The 20,375-nt window shown below is 38.4% G+C and overlaps 1 protein-coding gene across 10 annotated transcripts in view; it reads right to left on the bottom strand.

Moving 5' to 3' along the window:
- ccdc57 (coiled-coil domain containing 57) overlaps positions 1 to 20,375 on the bottom strand; it is a 31,980-nt gene that overhangs the window by 7,708 nt on the left and 3,897 nt on the right. For 4 of the 10 annotated variants that reach the window (XM_061664048.1, XM_061664050.1, XM_061664046.1 and 1 more), the window contains 13 exons: positions 19,375 to 19,497; positions 16,697 to 16,840; positions 14,773 to 14,881; positions 13,145 to 13,246; positions 12,905 to 13,062; positions 12,471 to 12,545; positions 12,038 to 12,238; positions 8,554 to 8,712; positions 7,997 to 8,159; positions 7,103 to 7,189; positions 5,636 to 5,900; positions 5,340 to 5,510; positions 4,007 to 4,104 (listed from right to left, as the gene is read on the bottom strand). In XM_061664048.1, coding sequence (XP_061520032.1) covers positions 4,007 to 4,104; positions 5,340 to 5,510; positions 5,636 to 5,900; positions 7,103 to 7,189; positions 7,997 to 8,159; positions 8,554 to 8,712; positions 12,038 to 12,238; positions 12,471 to 12,545; positions 12,905 to 13,062; positions 13,145 to 13,246; positions 14,773 to 14,881; positions 16,697 to 16,840; positions 19,375 to 19,497 — 1,855 coding nt within the window. Of the gene's footprint in view, positions 1 to 4,006; positions 4,105 to 5,339; positions 5,511 to 5,635; positions 5,901 to 7,102; positions 7,190 to 7,996; positions 8,160 to 8,553; positions 8,713 to 12,037; positions 12,239 to 12,470; positions 12,546 to 12,904; positions 13,063 to 13,144; positions 13,247 to 14,772; positions 14,922 to 15,072; positions 15,387 to 16,696; positions 16,841 to 19,374; positions 19,498 to 20,375 lie in introns of those variants that run through there. The other 6 variants (XM_061664052.1, XM_061664051.1, XM_061664049.1 and 3 more) reach the window with 6 other exon arrangements.

The following is a 20,375-nucleotide window of genomic DNA, read 5'->3' as shown; positions in this document are numbered from 1 at the left end:
CATTCTGAATGAGCTGCAGCTGTTTAATGCTCTTTTTGGTGAGTCCAGTCAGAAGACCATTACAATAGCCAAGTCTACTTGAGATGGCAACTACTTTGAGCTTTAGGAAACTCGCCTGACTGAAGTGAGCAATTGATTATTTGCTGCAAATCAGCTTGTACAGACTTCGCAATAGATTTGAAAAAGTCAGATGGTATTGAGTCAAGACAGCTTGTTGATGCTTTCAGCTGCTGAACCGTTTTCTCTACAGTTCTTTGGTCAACTGTATCAAATTCTGACATGGTAAAAGAGTTTTTCCTGGGTGACTTTAGATGTAGTATCATTTTGCTGATTTGTGCTAATATTTAACCTGATGGATTGTATTTTTTCACTAAAATAACAAGCAAATTCATTGCATTTATCTGCTGTTAGGAGTTCTGGAGCTATCTGATTCGGGGGGTTGTGAGCTTGTTAACCACAGCAAACAGAGTGCTGGTATTGTTGAAGTTCTTACTAATGATTTCAGAAAGGTGTTGCTGTCTAGCCTTGAGTAACTCTTGGTGAAAATTACAAAGACTGGCTGTAGAGGTTATAGTCAATTTTGATTTATTTATTTTTTTTACACTTACGTTCTGCTTTCCTACACTTTGATTGAGAGGTCTTTACCATTATTGTGCTCCTCCACAGTGTTCTTGGTCGGCTCAAGATTGCCTTAGTTTTAATAGGAGCGACAGCATTCATGACATTTGAGATTTTACAGGTGAAATTATCCCAAAGTTCATCAACTGTATCAGCATTCACAGTTTGTGGCATAGCAATGGTCTCCATAAACTTAGTGGCGGTACTCTCATTTATGTACCTTTTCTTAATAGACAGAGGTTTTCTGAACTTTTGGAATAATCTGTTATTCAAAGAATACACAAAAATGGTCAGAAATAGCTATATCCTTAATGTCAATTGATAGACTTTCAACATCCTTAGAGATGACCAGGTCTAAGATGTGACCTTGAGTGTGCGTTGGACCCTTAATATGTTGAGAGAGGTCAAATGTGTCGTGTATAGCAGAGAGTTCTTTAGATTTTATTTCCATGTTATTGTTGACATGAATGTTAAAGTCTCCCATTTTGACAAAATAGTTGTCAAATAACTGACACCAGTTCTGAAAAATCCTCCATGAATTTTCTATTGTATCTTGGAGGCCTATAAATTATTAAAACAATAACCTTTGGGTCACCTTTTACTAAAAACTGAGATATTCAAAAGAGCTAAAATCACCCAGTATAATTTGGTCACACTGAAATAATGAAATAAAAATAACAGCGATACCACTGCCTTTTTTCCCCATTCGACACAGTGGCTCAAAGAAGTGGCACTTCTTTGAGCCACTTATTTAATTGACTGAGCCTAGAGAAACGTTCATCTCCAAATTGTACAAGTGGGAGAGGTCCACTTATAAAAACCTCAGCATCCAAACATTGCACTTTTGTGAGGAGATCAATGAAATCTCGCTTCAGTACCTCTGATTGCTGCTTGAGAACATCCAGGGCCCCTGTGTGTAGAGTGACAGATTTTACAGTTGGGTGCTGATTAGTGATCTCCAGGATTTTTTTTTAGATATCAGACACAGTACTTTGGTGTTCTTCTCACTGCAAAACGTTTCACATCCTTGACAGCCTCCATCACCAACTATTAACGTTTGGGGTGTCATTTTTTTTCTTGTATGATTTACAACCCCAATTCCAATGAAGTTGGGACGTTGTGTTAAACATAAATAAAAACAGAATACAATGATTTGCAAATCATGTTCAACCAATATTTAATTGAATACACTACAAAGACAATATATTTAATGTTCAAACTGATAAACTCTATTGTTTTTAGCAAATAATCAGTCATTTTATGGCTGCAACACGTTCCAAAAAAGCTGGGACAGGTGGCAAAAAAAACTGAGAAAGTTGAGGAATGCTCATCAAACACCTGTTTGGAACATCCCACAGGTGAACAGGCTAATTGGGAACAGGTGGGTGCCATAATTGGGTATAAAAGCACCTTCCCTGAAATGCTCAGTCATTCACAAGCAAAGATGGGGCGAGGTTCACTTCTTTGTGAACAAGCGCCTGAGAAAATAGTTGAACAGTTTAAGGACAATGTTCCTCGCCTTCAACGCCTTTTTCAGGGACGCCCCAGCTTATTTCAGCAAGACAATGCCAAACCACATTCTGCACGTGTTACAACAGCGTGGCTTCGTAGTAAAAGAGTGCGTGTACTAGACTGCCCTACCTGCAGTCCAGACCTGTCACCCATTGAAAATGTGTGGCCCATTATGAAGCCTAAAATACGACAACAGAGACCCCGGACTGATGAACAGCTGAACCTCTAAATCAAGCAAGAATGGGAAAGAATTCCACCTACAAAGCTTCAACAATTAGTGTCCTCAGTTCCCAAACATTTATTGAATGTTGTTGAAAGAAAAGGTGATGTAACACAGTGGTAAACATGACCCTGTCCCAGCTTTTTTGGAACATGTTGCAGCCATAAAATTCTAAGTTAATGATTATTTGCTAAAAACAATAAAGTGTATCAGTTTGAACATTAAATATCTTGTCTTTGTAGTGTATTCAATTAAATATAGGTTGAGCATGATTTGCAAATCATTGTATTCTGTTTTTATTTATGTTTAACACAACGTTCCAACTTCATTGGAATTGGGGTTGTAGTTTCATACCTTTCAGTGGTGGTGGGGGATGAGCATTCTTGGCCAGGGTCTTGTAAAAGTGTCTCAAATCTATTTGTAAGTCTGATGTCAATGTTTTGCATTGACTTGCGTCCTTTTTTTCTTGGCCTTCGCTGTAGCGACCGTTTCACTCGGGGATAGAAGCAGCCCACAACGCAGGCCAGCCAGATTCCTTGGTAATCTGCTGGTGTTGTGTCCTCCCTTTTAGATGTTGTCCCATATCTTCGGGGTTTGCTCCCAGTGAATTCCAGGGAGAACTGCTGGATGGTCCATTACCGTTTCCACAGTCCACATCCGTCCTCTTTCTTGAGCTAAGTAGCTGTCTGTTAGCACACTTCTGCTCACCATTTTGAAACATCGGTAAAGTGGTTTAATTCCCCGACTGTCCATTTAGATCCACATACACTTCAAGATGGTGGATTTTCGTTTCCAGGATTGGAATCTTCTGCAGCAGTCCATGATAGTCCTCAGTGGAAAAGCGAGGCATCTTGATTGCTGGTATTGTCGGTAATAGCAGGCTTGTGATAATTAGCAGGCCACGCCGACGTAATGGTGAGAGGGTATCAGAAAATATTGGAATATGGCAACAACTGACTGTATCTACAAAAAAAAGTACAGTCCCACAGGTTTAAAAATATCCAGGAGTCGCTGCTTCTATTTTTTTTTTTATTTTATTTTTTAGAAGAAAAACAAGCTTATCTGCAAGAAAAAATGTAAACAAGCGAAGCAAGCAGAGTGAGCAAAAAAGCGTCTGCACTGCACGAGAGAGAGAGAAAAAAGAGAGAGAGAGAGAGAAAAAAAAAACAATGTAATTGACCTTGCCGTTCCAATACTTTTGGAGGGGACAGTAAATGGTGTTATTTCTGATATAAATAGGACTTTAAGCGTGGCTGTTTCCGCATGGGAGACATTTGCCCTGCATATGAAAACTATGGCGGCATAGAAAAATTGCTATTTTAAATTTTTGACTTTGACATTTTGATAGAATTACATGAAAATTACCCTTATATTTGGCCATTAACTGAGAAATTTAATCAATGCATTATCAACTTTTTTTCTTTTTTTAAAAGTTAAATGTCACTAGAATAATTAACTATTACAATACTTTGTTTTGTGAAACTCCTTTAAGTAGTGTCATCCTGTAATAAACATACAATCAGTATGCCAAATTAAGCATAATCTCTTGGGCAGTAACTAGGTGACTGCAAACAAATCACTGGTTCGGGAGGCTACTTTTGATCACAGTTGAATACAGATAAGATCACTTGAAATAATAGTTAATCTGTCCTATACCCGATCCCTTATGTTGTTGGCATGTGGCTCTGCATGTGGCCCTCTCACCACTTGACTCCTCAAAGCAGTGGAGTCAGCATGTTTCTCCGGACACAAATCTGAAAATCAAAACCATAATAGGCAAACTTAAACAAACCAAGATACATTAAAAAAGGCGATTGGCACAGTGTGAAAAGTCTTGGCTGCATGGAATCGGATAGAGACCAAAACCTGCCTCGGTTAGCCCAAAAAAGACTAATAAAGGCAAACCAAAACTATACGGAGAGCAGTTGGTTGAGCTATAACAGGTGGCTCCTTTGTGTGTGCAGCCCCCTCATTTTGACTATGCCTTCATATGTATATGTTCACAAGTCTATGTGACTACAATATGTGTGCCCGTACAAGAGTGTAAATGGGATTTAGAGGTAGCAAAACTATTTACAGTACAAAATCCCTAAACGATCATATAACAAATATTTGCCAGATTCACTTGGTGAATATGGATCTACCTCCCATTTTTATTTGTTGGTTTCTTTTACACTTCAACCTGTACCTTTGGTTGCATTTTTTTCATTTCCACTAAGTTGATCAACTTATTTTTGACATTTATCTGCTTAAATAGCTTCGGGAAGCACGGCTCAGAAATACGTCCTCAACTGCTAGGCTGCAGGTTTAATGACCCAAATACATAAAGTATGAGAACAGACAGGAACACAATGTTTTGTTTGTGGAACAAGAATTCTAAAAAATATAGACAACATACTTGTTGACAAAGTGAAACCTTAAAGGTTGAACACAATCAATCCATTGATGCAGGTTCCACTTACGATTTGTTCATATTCCAAAACAAATAATCCACAGTCAATGTTTAAGGGCATATTTTAACATTCTTAAGAGTCTTACAAATGTAAAAGTATGATAACCACTGTTAATGATTTTAGCCAGGACAGACATTCATGGGCCGTCCTTTGTCGCTATGTTACCAATACGTCACATTTCCGGTTCTATGCTCCTCATCATATAACTCCCCTCACTGCTACGACTCTGTGGTGGCATCACAAAAAAAGCCCCAAAGAAAAAGCAAAACACCTTTGTGGTGTAATCCTTCACAAGCTTACTGAGCTGAAGAATCACAAGATTTGATGAAGTTATGCGAGATATGGTGACGTTTCACGAGATCCCACACATGAAGCTGGTTTCGACCTCCAAGTTTCTGTACAACTTTAAAGGCATAGTTTGTTGAACAATAAACTCTGTTTCCAAATTGTGCAACCTTCTGAAAATTGTAGTTAAAAGCATGATACTGTTCCATATGAAAAGTGCTTTTAGTCAATAATATTGAACTGAAAACTACCTTGGTCATGTGGATGTGGTTTATCTAGATATGTGTGAGCCTGGGACTCTTTTGATGTTCCTGCGGTAGGAACTAGGCTTGGGAACTTTAAAGAACCTTCTAGCTGCTCCTCAAGGTGTCTGCATCGAGCGTTCAACAGGCCCACCTCCTGCTTCAGAGCCTTAGTGTAGTCTGAAACAGAGCAACGAAAAGGTTAGCATCGTTTGCCAGAGTACATTGTGTGATTAATGTTTGCAATGGTGACTTGAACTTCTGGGTGACATTTTAAAATCATCAATTATGTTTCTGTGAGAGACCTGACAAATATGCAGGGATGGTGTTGGCAGAGACGTCAGGATGCTTGGCAAGAGGGTCAGTTGTGAAGGTAGCTGCGGGCGCTTCAGGGGTTTTAACTGCCTTGGGAGAGGCATCTTGAAGCTTGGTCTGTGGATGTGGCAGGATATCACCAAGATCCTCCATATCCTTTCTCATCTGGGAAACCACAGCTCGCAAAAAGCTGTTCTGCTCAACCAGGGAACTTATCTCTTGTGATGCCCTCACATCTGATTTTGGTGTGAGACCCTGTCAGTATTTCATGCAGTATATACAGTAAACTGATGAGGACAGCGTGGCTATTATTGGAATCCCTGTTTTAGGAAAAACAAGCTTTACAACATCCAGCACAGTATGTCAACACAATATATTCAATAACATAACCACACCTATGACCCCAGCTACAGTAACAAGTATCTTTTATCATATATTATCCAAACTTAAGAGTTTTTTTTTTTTTTTTTGCGCGCGAACAAAGCACATTAGTAATATTTTGGCAGAGCCAGCAACACTAACATTTGACCCAAGTTATCTCAGACATTTTGCATAAGATAACCTTTAAAATCACTAGGTTATTATTATTTTGACAAGCTTTAGGGATACAACCCCGATGTCCAGGAAACAAAAAGGCATTCTTCCAATAACCAGTACCAATATCTAATTATTTGAAAAGTAGGATTCACTCCTTATGCATCATAAATCTTTGAGATGACTGACTGTGGGGTCTTGTCATTTACTGTAGCATTTAATTGTATATATCCGGTTATTCCCCAATCCAACCAATACATATCAATGATTCTTGTTGTGTTCCACTTGGCAGTATCACTAGTATTATTTATGTTAAAACTGGGGGGAAAAAACAAAACAAAAAAAACTTTATAGACATTTTAGCCTGTTGAGACATTTTACAATACAATAAATGGTTAGCAATTTTACAAGTAATCGGTGTTGTCTGTTTTCTCTTATACATGGATTATGCATCAATAAAAGTTTGTTGAATATTTATTTGACTTTGCTAATGTCACAAAAAGGTACCTGCTCAAGATCCCTTTAGCCAGAATAAAAGTATTCAACAATTATGTCATGGTTTTTATTGCAGCCACTTAGCCTTTAAGTGTTATTTGATATGGTGTTGTTTGATCCTTGATGCCAACAGTTTATAACAGGTGCCAGTTTGGAGAGGCAAGGAGTCAAACTGAAAGGCCATTATACCTTACAGGGTGCTCAACGAAAAGGCCATTGCCGAAAACTGTTTGGGCTTGAATACACAGTACATGAACTGAAGGGCATCAGCTGCCAACAAAATACAATATCCATGTGGCATACAGTATGAGTGTGTAGAGTTGAGGGGATTAAAAGTCTAATTTTGTAATCAAGAAATTGTTAAATTGTTAAAAAAAAATCAATTTTTTTTTGTTAGTTATCAAAGGAAAAGGTACGAGCTTTCTTACCTGCACTGCTTTGTCACTCACAACAGACGGACACAAGACAGTCAAGTCATGCAACTGTTTTTCTTTCTCACTAAGATCTGCCTTTGCCTGATGAAGATAAAAAAAAAATTCTAAAACACTAGAGAAGCTATGATAACTCTGGATAACATAAAGCTTTAAAATATTTGTGGATGATCAGCCAAGAGAAACTTGTACTGCAGATAAGAGGAAACTTAACTTTTCCAAGAAATTCCATGTGACATTGGAAGATATGAATTCAGGACTACAAGCTGCTTATTCAATATAGCATATCAGCAATCTCCAGATACCATGCAAAGAGGCCTGCTAAGAGCAGTGAGAAGGATAGGAATGACACTAGAACAATCGTGCTATACAGTAAATGTAATTCTAATGTTTTATCGAGCCCCGAAAAGGACATCTTAGTTAAATCTTAGTTTTGCATGTGAAACCGTGTGCACGTAATAGGCGTTCGCATGCCAGGTGAGTTGAGACATGACATCACAGCACACAACAAGCAATACTGTGCTGCGCATGCATACATCAGCTGCTATTTTGGAATTTTTTTTACAGTGCGGATTCAGTATGGAGCAAGTGGAAATACCGCTAGTGCACGCAAACCTTAACTCATTCACTGCCAGCCTTCCCAGTTAACATGGATATTTGACTTCTAAAGCCGTCAATGGCTGTGAATGTGTTAATGTGCACACGTGAAACTGAAAAAGTTTTTTTTTTCCTGTAAATAGTTTTCCAACATTTCAGCTGATATTCACAAGCACACTATGGCTTATTGTGTGATGTGATCAAAACATAACCTCTCATCTGGTTTGCACTTGAAAATACCACTGATTGACACATAAGAAGAAAATAGATTTTAAGGGGACTTTTATGACTGACCTGATCTCTGGCCAGTGTCAAATCTTGTATAAGCTGCTCATTATCCAGGTAGTGTTTTGCCTTGATGGCATCACAGCGCCTCTGCCACTCCAACTCCAACTGGACTCGTGCCTGTTCTAATGCCACCTCTCTCTTCAAACCGGTACTCACATCCTGTTTATACCTGACAATACACAAATGGTCATTTAAATATGACAACAACACAGTTCATAGGTAAAAACTATACTATGCAGAACAACCCCTTTGAAAAGTAAGTTTTAGATCCAATTCTCTGGGAACATATAAGAACAATTTTCAGATTATTGTTAAAACTCCCCTGTGGTTAAATTCTAGTGAATTACAATTTCTTTAGTGTAAAATTTAGCTTTGCTAGACTAATTGTTGTGTACACATTTTTGCCACATTTTACGATTACAAATACATTTGTTGGACAAACAAAATTTTTCTGTGTGCACACTGACATGGAGTATTTTGTATGACTGTAGAGTAGGCTATGGCATAGAACAGGTTTTCTTGCAAAATCTGTTGGGGTGCACTCATGTAGAGCATCCTCTCACCTGTTAATCTCCTCCCTTCTCCTCTCCAACTCAGCCCGGAGTTTGTCATTACTGTTCTGTAAGGTGATGAACTCTGTGTTCTTGGCGACCATCTCATTAGAAGCCTGACTCATGTGTCTCTCCAAGACAGTCTGGCCTCTAGTCATTTCGGTACGAAGCCTTTGGAATACATGCACATAAAATTACACACAGTATTTCAGTGTTTACCTTTGTGCAGCACTATACACGTCTCTCCAAAATTATTGGAAGAGTGAGGCAATTTCCTTTATCTTGCTGTGACTAAAAACATTTGAATCGGACATTGATAAATGAACATGACAAGTTATCAATATTCCGCTTTTATTTTTATGCATTTAAATCTAGATCCAATATACAACTTTGAAGAGAGCACCCGTTTGTTTGAATGCACCCGTTATTCAAATCACCAAAAGTATTTGAGCGTGTGACTGTCAGGTGTGATTTGTTGCCAGGCAACCAGAGAGCTATCAGGGTGGAAAAACAAAAAGTACAGAGGCTACACCAGAAGATGAAAATCACTCATAAGTAAGAAGAATAGAAAGGCCAGGCTGGAATAGGCTAAAAAGGTAGAGATGAACCAGAAAATTTTCAAAGTTTTTTGGCTTGATTAGACAAAGATTAAACTTTATCCTAGTGATGGAAATGCTAAAACATCGGAAAAGAAAGAACTCTGCTCATGATCCCAAACAGAAAAGCTCATCAGCACTCTTGGTTCCTAAATCTTCATTGATGATGTAACACATTATGGGAGTAGCAAAAAAAAAAAAAAAAAACTCAGAAGTCTACAGAAACATTTTGCCAATTTAGAGAAAAGTTTAAATCAAACTGATTGGAAGACCCTTCATGAGGAAGCAAGATAATTACTCAAAACACACTGACTAACCAACAAACGAATCCATCTGGAGCAAGAAATGGAAGGTTTTAGACTGACCAAGTCAATTTTCAGACTTAAACCCTAGAGCACATGGATTTTAGCTGCTCATGAGGAGACCCAGAGGAGTAAACTCCCAAAACAAGCAAAAACTGAAAGAGGCTGTGGTGAAGCCTCGAAAAGCATAACAAAAGACGAATGCAAGTTTGGTGATGTCAGTGGTACAGGCTTGATGCAGTTATTGCAAGCAAAAAGAAAAAAAAGTTATTGCAAGGAAAGGATGCGCAACAAAATATCTCTCGCTTTATAATCGATTGCAGTTCAAGTTCCAATTGTTTTGCTGACCTAAAATTGTGATGTTTCAGTGACAAATAATGCTATTTTTGTAAGTGTTGTATCGGATCCAAGTGCCAAGTGTAAATACTTGGAAATAAAAGCTATAATGTTGATCTCTGTCTCATTCAACTTTTGATGATCCAAATCCTTTGGGGGAAAGTCTGCTTCCTGTCTTTGTGCAACACTGCTTTAATTTTGTAATCAAAACTGGATGTGAATTGACTAAAATCTTTCACTGACATGGTCGGGATCAATAATAATAATTTTAAAAATAATAATAAAATCAAACGAGCTTATTGTTGGCTGTGAGCTACATGCTGCAGGTGTGAAACAAGGAACTGCTACAATCTATGTTGGTTTGACATTTCGTTGCACTTCAAATTTAGGTTGCTATATTAGCGCTAAGTGTAACACCTAGCCAATAAAGGGCACGCAGGCTGTATGAGCGAGAGCCGAGGTGAGCTGCAGACAGCTCCCCACTAGAACATATCAGCGTACTTATTTTACATGTATTGTACAATACTACTAAATTTGGGTTATCTTCAATCAGGTGTTATCAATTAACTTAGAGGTTCAACAAAATATATGATCATGATAGTTGTTTTTCAACTAGAATATTAAATAACCAAACAACGACAGTGACGTGAAAAAGTGTTGGCCCCCCTTCTCAAATTCTTATATTTTTGCAGTTTCCCTACTTTAATGTTTAAGATCATCAAACAAATTTCAATATCAGACAGACATAACCCAAGAGAACTTAAAATGCTGTTTTTAAATGGTGATTACATTTATTAAGGGGGGAAAAAATCAATAACCTGGCCCTGGGTGAAAAAGTAATTAACCCCATTGTTAAATCATGAATTAATTGTGGCTAATCCCAATGTTTGGTTAATTTTCACTGATCAAACCCAAGACAGATTACCTCCAGACCTGTTTAATCAAAAAAATCACTTAAACATAATCTGTCCCAAGATCAAGTCAGACAAAAGATCTAAAAAAGCTGCAAAAAAATGACACAATCCAAAGAAATTTCAGAACTGTCGACAAATAAAGTAATTGACATCTTTCAGTCTGGAAAGGATTACAAAAGCCATTTCAATGCTTTAAGATTTCAGCAAACCATAGAGAGAGCCATTATCCCCACATGAAGAAAACATGGAACAGTGGTGGCTGGCCTACAATTATTACCCCAAGAGAACAGCAATGGCTCATCCAAGAGGCCACAAAAAGATCTCAGGACAACTTCTAAACAACTGCAGACCTCCCTTGCCTCAGTTAAGGTCAGTGTTCATGACACAAAAATAAGGAAGAGACTGGGCAAAAATGGCATCCATGGCAGCGTTCCAAGGTGAAAACCACTGCTGACCAAAAAGAACATAAAGGCTCGTCTTACTTTTGCAAAAACAAATGAATGATTCCCAAGACCTTTGAGAAAATATTATATGGACTGACAAGATGAAAGTTGAGCATTTTGGAAGGTGTGTGTCTTGTTACATCTGGTGTAAATGTAGCACAGCATTTCAGGAAGAAAAAAACATCACACCAACAGCCAAACATGGTGGTGGAAGCGTGATGGTCTTGGGCTGCTTTTCTCCTTCTGGCCAATTTGCTGTGATTCATGGAAACATGAATTCTGCTCCAAAAGGTGAATGTTCAGCCATCAGTTAATGTCCCCAAGCTGAAGCGCACTTGGTTCTGTAGCAGGATAGCGATCTAAAACACACCAGCAAGTCAATTTCTGAATGGCTTAGAAAAACAAAATGAAGGTTTTGGAGTCGCATAGTCAAAGTCCAGACTTGAATACAATTGTAATGGCATGACCTTAAAAAGGCCGTTCATGCTTGAAAAGTCTGTTTTTGCTGAATTCAAACAATTCTGCAAGGAAGAGTGAACCAAAATATCTCCACAGATATGTGAAAGACTCATTGCCAGTTAAAGAAAATGTTTGATTTCAGTTGTTGCTGTTGAGGATGGCCCAGCCAGTTATTAGGTTAGGGGGCCATTACTCCTTTTTCACACGGCGAGGAAACTTTGAATAGTCTCTGATATTTACATTTGTTTGATGATCTTAAACATTAAAGTGGGGAAACTATGCAAACAATATAAGAATTTGAGAAGGGGACCAATACTTTCCCACAGCTCTGTAACCTTGCTTTCTCCATTTTTTTTCAATATAAAATTCATTTCTTTTGAAGATAAAAAAAAAAAACACTGAATAGTAGCTCCTAATATAGCAACACAAATATACATGTGTCTCACCTCTTTACTGTATCATCTTTCTCCTCCAAGACCATCTCCATGTCTTTTTGTGCTAAGTGAGCTTTTGCAGACTGGATCTCCATCTCATCCTGCAGTTTGATGTTGTGTTTTTCTGCTCTCTTTAACTGCTCTTTGTGGGCCTGACACTGAGACTCCAGCTGATCGTCCTTCTCTTTCAGAACCTGGGCCATGTCATCATGTCTTGACAGGCATGGACATACATCATTTTAAACATACAAATATTTCAACAGTCTGTAATGGGAGTGACATTAGGGTCATACGTCTTTTAAGACCACTATTGGTGACATGAGAGTCTAACAACACTGAATGTTATCATTTTCGTAAAAGTGGAATATTTAAAAATATTTTAGCAAAGACCTTTTCCTTCCTCGTTGGGACAAATGAACTAGTGTCTCAGCTCGTGTTGACTCACTTCTTAATGTGGTCATCTTTCTGCTTTTTCAGTTTGTTCTCCATCCATTTCAACTTGTCCTCAAGTTCCTTTATCCTGAGACATGACAGTGAAAACAAGATGTATGTCGAAGACTCAGTGGTGATCTTATTAGGGGGAAGTTGGGCCACAAGATCAACCAAATGCTGGGGTAAAAATAACTTGTGATATTTTTTTGCCAATATTTGTATTTCATACAAATTAGCAATTTAACTACAAATTTCAAAAAGTATGTAGTGTCTTCCTACATTTGTAGTACTGTACTTCCCTAGCTTGACACTGTATCACCTCTTAAACCAAGTTTCCAAGGAAATGGTATTTATGACAATGTTTTTATTGCCCATGCGGTAATAAATTATGCATTAATTGTTCATATCAAAAGGCCCATTAAAAAAACATGCAACAAAGTGCAATACCTGACCTCCTTGACAGCAGTGGCTTCATTTTTTAAATCAGCCTTACGCTGTAGCTGGGTTTGTAATTGCTTACAAAGCTCCTCAGATGCTTTGAGTGCCTGTGTTGCTTGCATTCGAGCCTGGCTCTGGACTTCACACTCTTTAGACAGCAGCTTAATCTGAAAAAGTAGAAATACACAAACATGTCAACAAAGGGTGGTGACAACATTCTTTGTCAAGATATGTTCAACCTTTCTAGACCTTGAGATCACTGGACAGCAGCAATGCATGCATTTCATCAAGTTTTAAATTGAACTCATGTTCTTGTTGTCTGCCCTCTTTGTCCCAAGTTGCTGTCAACTCCTGAGAAAGAGGGTGAGAGTGAGTGAGAGAGAGCGATCTGAATTCAATAAAATTTCATTTAAATTGACTACGGAAATTCTCATATCACGTGGTTAGATAATATCGTAATTTCTTGTTTATAATGTGCACCGATGTATAATGCGCACCACCAAAGTTGACCTCAAAATTCTGGAAAACCATTCTACCTATGTATAATGCATTTTTACAATGCATGGTTTTGATTCTACCCATATGATCAAAACGAAGTATTATCTGTATTTTGTTAGTTTTTTCAAATAATTATTCTGAAGTTAAGCACTATATTTGATCACATAATACTTACTTTTTATTTACTTGCTCTTTTTTTGAAAGTCCCAGCCATACTTTTATTTAGCAAATGAGAAGACACACAGTTGTGCTCCAATGTCTGATTATCCAGGCAGAATTTGTAAGATGTGTACAATTATTTTAAGAAAACATCAACGACCAGGCGAAACACATTTAATTTTATTTTAATGGGATTCAAATTAAACTGTCAATCATTTCAGAAAAGCATTATCATTAAACAAAACATAACCATAAAGAAATTAACAATGGTTGTTGTTCAGTCATCAGTCGTATTTAAAAAAACAACAACAAAAAAAAGATTTCACAAATTGTGCCTGGGTATGTAAACTTATGACCACAATTGTACATATATGCAGTCAGATGTACCCCTGTCATATTGGAATGAAAGTGTAGGCTACACCTTTTTCATAACCTCTAGGTGGCATAATAGAATGAAAGTGTACACCTTTTTCATAACCTCTAGGGAGCGGTGGCATAGTGGAATGAAAGTGTACAGCTTTTTCATAACCTCTAGATGGCGGCATACATTTATAAAATGTGAAAGTTTCAGTTCTCCTACACCTATGTATAATGCGCACTATTGACTTTTGACAGTTTTGGGGGGTAAAAAATTGCGCATTATACATGAGAAATTACGGTAATTCAATAAAGTGGGTTAGTTTTGGAAGTTTTAAAATCGAGTTATTATTATTATTATCATCATATTCATTATTCATACTACTTTTTACAATTTATTTTTATTGGCTACAGTTAATATGGTGAGAATGATTGTAAATCATATTTTGATGAGTGTCAGGTTAACACCAGAATCCTTTGACTCATAAACGCGAACATGAGCGTACGAGACCCGACAATACTCACAACTGGGATCAAGTCTGAGCGATACACTGCAACACACACATCTATGCACTTAAACATATAGTATACATAAAGCAGCCAATTGATTATTTCTGAAGGTTGGGCAGTTATTTCAGTCTTGTACATTGTGGCTGTAACATGAGGAAGAGTTGTGTCCACATTGTTGGTCACATTGTATGATTCGAGTTTTACTTGTAGAGGTCAAGATAATGTAACCACGCCACTGAAAAGACTAATATTATGGTACAGCAAATTAAGACATCCAGATTCAAATACATTTGAAGAGCATAAATGAAAAAAAGCTGTAAAGTAGTTAAATGAAACTCTAATTGTGTTTTTACCTGTTTCTGGCGCATGAACTCTACTTCCATCTCATGTACCCTGTGCTGCACCTCCAACTTCATACGCTCGTTCGCTTCCATTTGCTTTTGAATTGTACCTGTCATAGAGCTTTCATCCAGCCACACAAAAACACACACATACAGAGGTGCTGGAAATAAAAATTGTATGATTTGATGAATGATTTGATTATGTTTACTCAATCACATACAGGAGACAGTGTGCCTGAGAAAGTAAATCATAATATTAAAGTGATGATGAGATATAAGTAGTCCAACAGTTGCTGTTGGTGTATAAAACACCTTTTTTTAAACAGATATAACACGGCCAGGCGACACGGTGACCGATTGGTTAGCACCTCTGGCTCACAGTGCTGAGGACTCTGGTTCAAATCCGGCCTCCCCGTGTGGAGATAGGATGTTCTCCCTGTGCCTGCGTGGGGTTCCTCCCACATCCCAAAAACATGCATGGTAGGTTAATTGAAGACTCTAAATTGCCCATAGGTGTGAATGGTTGTTTGTTTATACAGTGGGGCAAAAAAGTATTTAGTCAGCCACCAATTGTGCAAGTTCTCCCACTTAAAAAGATGAGAGAGGCCTGTAATTTTCAACATCGGTATGCCTCACCTATGAGAGACAAAATGAAAAAAAAAAAATAATAATCCAGAAAATCACATTGTCTGATTTTTAAAGAATGTATTAGGAAATTATGGTGGAAAATAAGTATTTGGTCACCTACAAACAAGCAAGATTTCTGGCTCTGACAGACCTGTAACTTCTTCTTTAAGAGGCTCCTCTGTCCTCCACTCGTTACCTGTATTAATGGCACCTGTTTGAACTCATCAGTATAAAAGACACCTGTCCACAACTTCAAACAGTCACACGGCACACTCCAAACTCCACTTTGGCCAAGACCAAAGAGCTGTCAATGGACACCAGAAACAAAATTGTTGACATGGACCAAGCTGGGAAGACTGAATCTGCAATAGGTAAGCAGCTTGGTGTGAAGAAATCAAGCGTGGGAGCAATTATTAGAAAATGGAAGACATACAAGACCCCTGATAATCTCCCTCGATCTGGGGCTCCATGCAAGATCTCCCTCGATCTGGGGCTCCATGCAAGATCAAGAGCATTTGGATGCTCTCGAGCTTTTTTGTAGCAATCAAACCACCATTTTCACACATGCCTGACCAACATCTGACAACATTTCAGGAGTCACTGAAGCACATGCATTTCTCATGCGTTGGCAGATCCTGAGGCCTGATCCTGATCCTGAGGCCTACATCGTACTCTGTGCCCCCAAACTGTCAGCTGTAGCTAACATGCAGCAAGTCACTTTCCAACAAGATGGCACATTATTTGTGTGAGGTTCGTATGTTCCTGGATGAGCAGTTCCCGGATCAGCAGATTGTTCCCGTGGAATGGGAACAATTCACCTGATCTCACACCATGTTATTTTTTTTCATTCTGAGGTTACATCAAGCCCAAAGACTAATGAACAAGGCCTTAGGATCTCACAACACTTGAAGAACACATGAGAAATGAATGTGCTTCAGTGACTCCCAAAATGTTGTCAGATGTTGGTCAGGCATGCGTGAAACGGTGGCTTGATTGCTACGAAAAAGGTGGTGCACACTTTGAGGTGTACCACTGACTTATGGATGAACATTCGAAATCAAACCACAAATATTCTCAGTTAATGTAGGTTTTAACTGTGAATTTCATCCACTTTGTTTCAATTAAATTTTCAATGAACAATACAAAACCATTAGTGACTTTTGAAACACCCTGTATAGGCAAATGTTCAAATCTAAAAATGTGTTATTATGTAATGTGACATATTGCTGAATGCTGCTATCAGAATTAGAATCTTTATTCAATTATTTCACAAGGATGTCTTTAAATGTTTTTCCTCCTCCAGACTCACTGTCTGAGCTCGTCCAGTTGCAGCCTTTGTTGAGCAGCTTTGTTCTCGCTGATACGTTGTTCCTCCTGTCTTGCCTCGGCATCTTTGGCTTGCTTCTCTTCAAGCACAGCAACCTGGATACGGAGGCGGCTCAGCTCCTCCTGTCTGTAAATGACAACGGTTTTTCTGAATTACAACTCCAATTCCAATAAAGTTGGGACGTTGTGTTAAACATAAATAAAAACAGAATACAATGATTTGCAAATCATGTCAACCTATATTTAATTAAATACACTACAAAGACAATATATTTAATGTTCAAACTGATAAACTTTATTGTTTTTAGCAAATAATCATTAACTTAGAATTTTCTGGCTGCAACACGTTCCAAAAAAGCTGGGACTGGGTCATGTTTACCACTGTGTTACATTACCTTTTCTTTTAACAACATTCAATAAACGTTTGGGAACTGAGGAAACTAATTGTTGAAGCTTTTGTAGGTGGAATTATTTCCCCATTCTTGCTTGATGTACAGCTTCAGCTGTTCAACAGTCCGGGGTCTCCGTTGTCATATTTTACTGCTTCGTAATGCGCCACACATTTTGGATGGGAGACAAGTCTGGACTGCAGGAAGGCCAGTCTGGTACTACGAAGGCACGCTGTTGTTAACGCGTGGGAGAATGTGGTTTGGCATTGTTTTGGTGAAATAAGCAGGGGCGTCCATGAAAGAAACGTTGCTTAGGTGGCAGCATAGGTTTCTCCAAAACCTGTAGGTACCTTTCAGCATTAATGGTGCCTTCACAGGTGTGTAAGTTACCCATGCCATTGGCACTAACACAGCTCCATACCATCCCAGATGCTGGCTTTTGAACTTTGCGTCCATAACAGTCCAGATGGTTCTTTTCCTCTTTGGCCCGGAGGACACGTCGTCCACAATTTCCAAAAACAATTTGAAATGTGGACTCGTCGGACCACAGAACACTTCTCCACTTTGCATCAGTCCATCTTAGATGAGCTCGGGCCCAGAGAAGCTGCCGGCGTTTCTGGGTGTTGTTGATAAATGGCTTTTGCGTTGCATAGTAAATGATGAAATCCCTAAATTCCTTGCAATTGTACGTTGAGGAACATTGTCCTTAAACGGTTCGCCTATTTTCTCACGCACTTGTTCACAAAGAGATGAACCTCGCCCCATCTTTGCTTGTGAAGGACTGAGCAATTAAGGGAAGCTCCTTTTATACCCAATCATGCCACCCACCTGTTCCCAATTAGCCTGTTCACCTGTGGGATGTTCCAAACAGGTGTTTGATGAGCATTCCTCAACTTTCTCAGTCTTTTTTGCCACCTGTCCCAGCTGTTGTGGAACGTGTTGCAGCCATAAAATTCTAAATGAATGATTATTTGCTAAAAGCAATAAAGTTTATCAGTTTGAACATTAAACATATTGTCTTTGTAGTATATTCAATTAAATATAGGTTGAACATGATTTGCAAATCATTGTATTCTGTTTTTATTTATGTTTAACACAACGTCCCAACTTCATTGGAATTGGGGTTGTAGTTAAGAACTGTCTGCTAGGACCATTCTGTCCTCACTGTTCCTTTGCTAGTATATACTGTAATATAATCCACAACACACACTGCCGTATTTCATCGCCACAATATGAAAATCATCAAAATGAACAATGACCCTGAAAGTCAAACACTATCCCTTTCTGTGATGCCGGGTGGCTTCCAAGTTGTTAACATTTCAAAATAACTTTTCCAGTAGAAAATTATGTACAGTCAAGGAATGAGTTCCAGGATAAATATAGAAATTAACAAGAGTAAAATAAAACTGAAATAGAGGAAAAACACTAAGCCTTTGAAGACAACGAATTTGTATTGAAGACGCAACAGCGAAGCGCTTCTATCGTCATTTACATGCTATTAGCCATCATGTTAACATCTGCTTGGTAAAACATTTTACTGAGCAACCAGACCCTTTGTTACACCAAAACAAGTTAAATTTCTAATTCCATGATCATCATCAATCATATGTATCTGCTTTGCCATCAGTGGTACCCTTCTGTGTTAGTATCATCACACATGATGATGTTTTGAACTCCATGTTCTCTTTGACTTTTGAGCCATATGCTTTGAAATGAAATTTTGGCTGAATTCCAACATTGTTCAACTTTTAGATTGTTTTATTTTGGAGTACATTTCCCAAACTAAGAAATGTGTTATCCAAACACTATAGAAGAACTGCAGTGGAAAAATAAAACTGTTACCTAGGTTTTATATCTCTTCCTTTAAACCCCTATCACAGTTTCCTTCTTGTATCTAAATGTTTCCATATTGCAATATAACAATCTGTATCCTGGTACATTAGTTAAAGACCAATGGTTAGTCTTTAATCTTGTGGTATGACAACATTAATAAACTACCACCTCATCTGTGAAACAATTTCCTTTCAAAAGCGAGTTATTGCAGAGGTAATTGCCCTTAATGATATACTACAGGAAGTGGTTAACCGCTAAAACACACAATTAAGGTATTTGAAAGATATTGTTTAATCCACCTCAGCCAAGAAAAACTTAATATTATAAAAGCTAGATTTCTGATGCAGCTTTAGATGTTGATTTTATTATAATATTGTTAAAGGAATCTCACGCAAAATGTAGCTGTGATAAACATGGACCAAAGGAGTTATTGTTCTACCTGTTCTGCTCTGCATTCACAGCCCTGGAAGTGATGACATCATATCGCTGCAGCTCTTTCTCTCGTTCATCCAGGATGGACAGATTGTACTGGAAGTCCTCTTTCAGCTTCTTGTACTGATGTCTCAGGAAACACAGTACCAATAAACAATTGATAAGGTTATCCTACATACAGCATCGTGTGAGAAACTCAATAGATTTCATGGAGTCCATCCATTCTTTTTTCTATATACCGCTTAACCTCACAAGGGTCATGAGGGAGCTGGAGCCTATCCCAGCTGACTCCGGGCGAGAAGTGCGGTAAACCACCAACAACCATTCACACTCAAATTCACCCCAATTTAGTCTTCAATTAACCTAAGAAGCACATTTGGAGCATTTCGGAGGAAGCCGCTGTACCCGGAGAAAACCCACGCAAGGAAGGGGAGGACAAGCAAACTCCACACAGGAGCCAGGATTCGAACCCCTCAGACCTGTGAGGCTTATGTGCTAGCCACTCACCACAGCTAGATTGCATGGTGTACGACAAAATAACAAAAAAAGGGTTTGTGGAGCGGTCTCACTTGGCTGTGTGAGGACTGCTGAAAAAGTCCAAACTACAAACTGATCTCAGTGTTAATAAAAGTAAACAAAGAAATAAGTTATTCGTTTGTCCCACTCTAAAGAAGTGTTTTTCTGTAATCGTACAAAAATTATATCGCGGTATCGTTAGTTGAACAAACAATGGAGGTGGCTGCAATTAAATTTGTAGTCTTTGTAGCATTGAAAAAGGACATTTTTAACAGTGATACAGTGGGTACGGAAAGTATTCACACCCCTTAAATTTGTCACTCTTTTTTATATTTTAGCCATCTGCTAAAAACAGCGGCGGCACGGTGGACGACTGGTTAGAGCGTCAGCCTCACAGTTCTGAGGACCCGGGTTCAATCCCCGACATGCCTGCGTGGGTTTTCTCCGGGCACTCCGGTTTCCTCCCACATCCCAAAAACATGCATGAATTGG

Source organism: Phycodurus eques, chromosome 19, assembly GCF_024500275.1.
Source record: "Phycodurus eques isolate BA_2022a chromosome 19, UOR_Pequ_1.1, whole genome shotgun sequence".
Lineage (NCBI taxonomy): Eukaryota > Metazoa > Chordata > Actinopteri > Syngnathiformes > Syngnathidae > Phycodurus > Phycodurus eques.
Note: the sequence above shows the minus strand (reverse complement) of the source record. Positions and strands in the feature narration are given on the sequence as shown.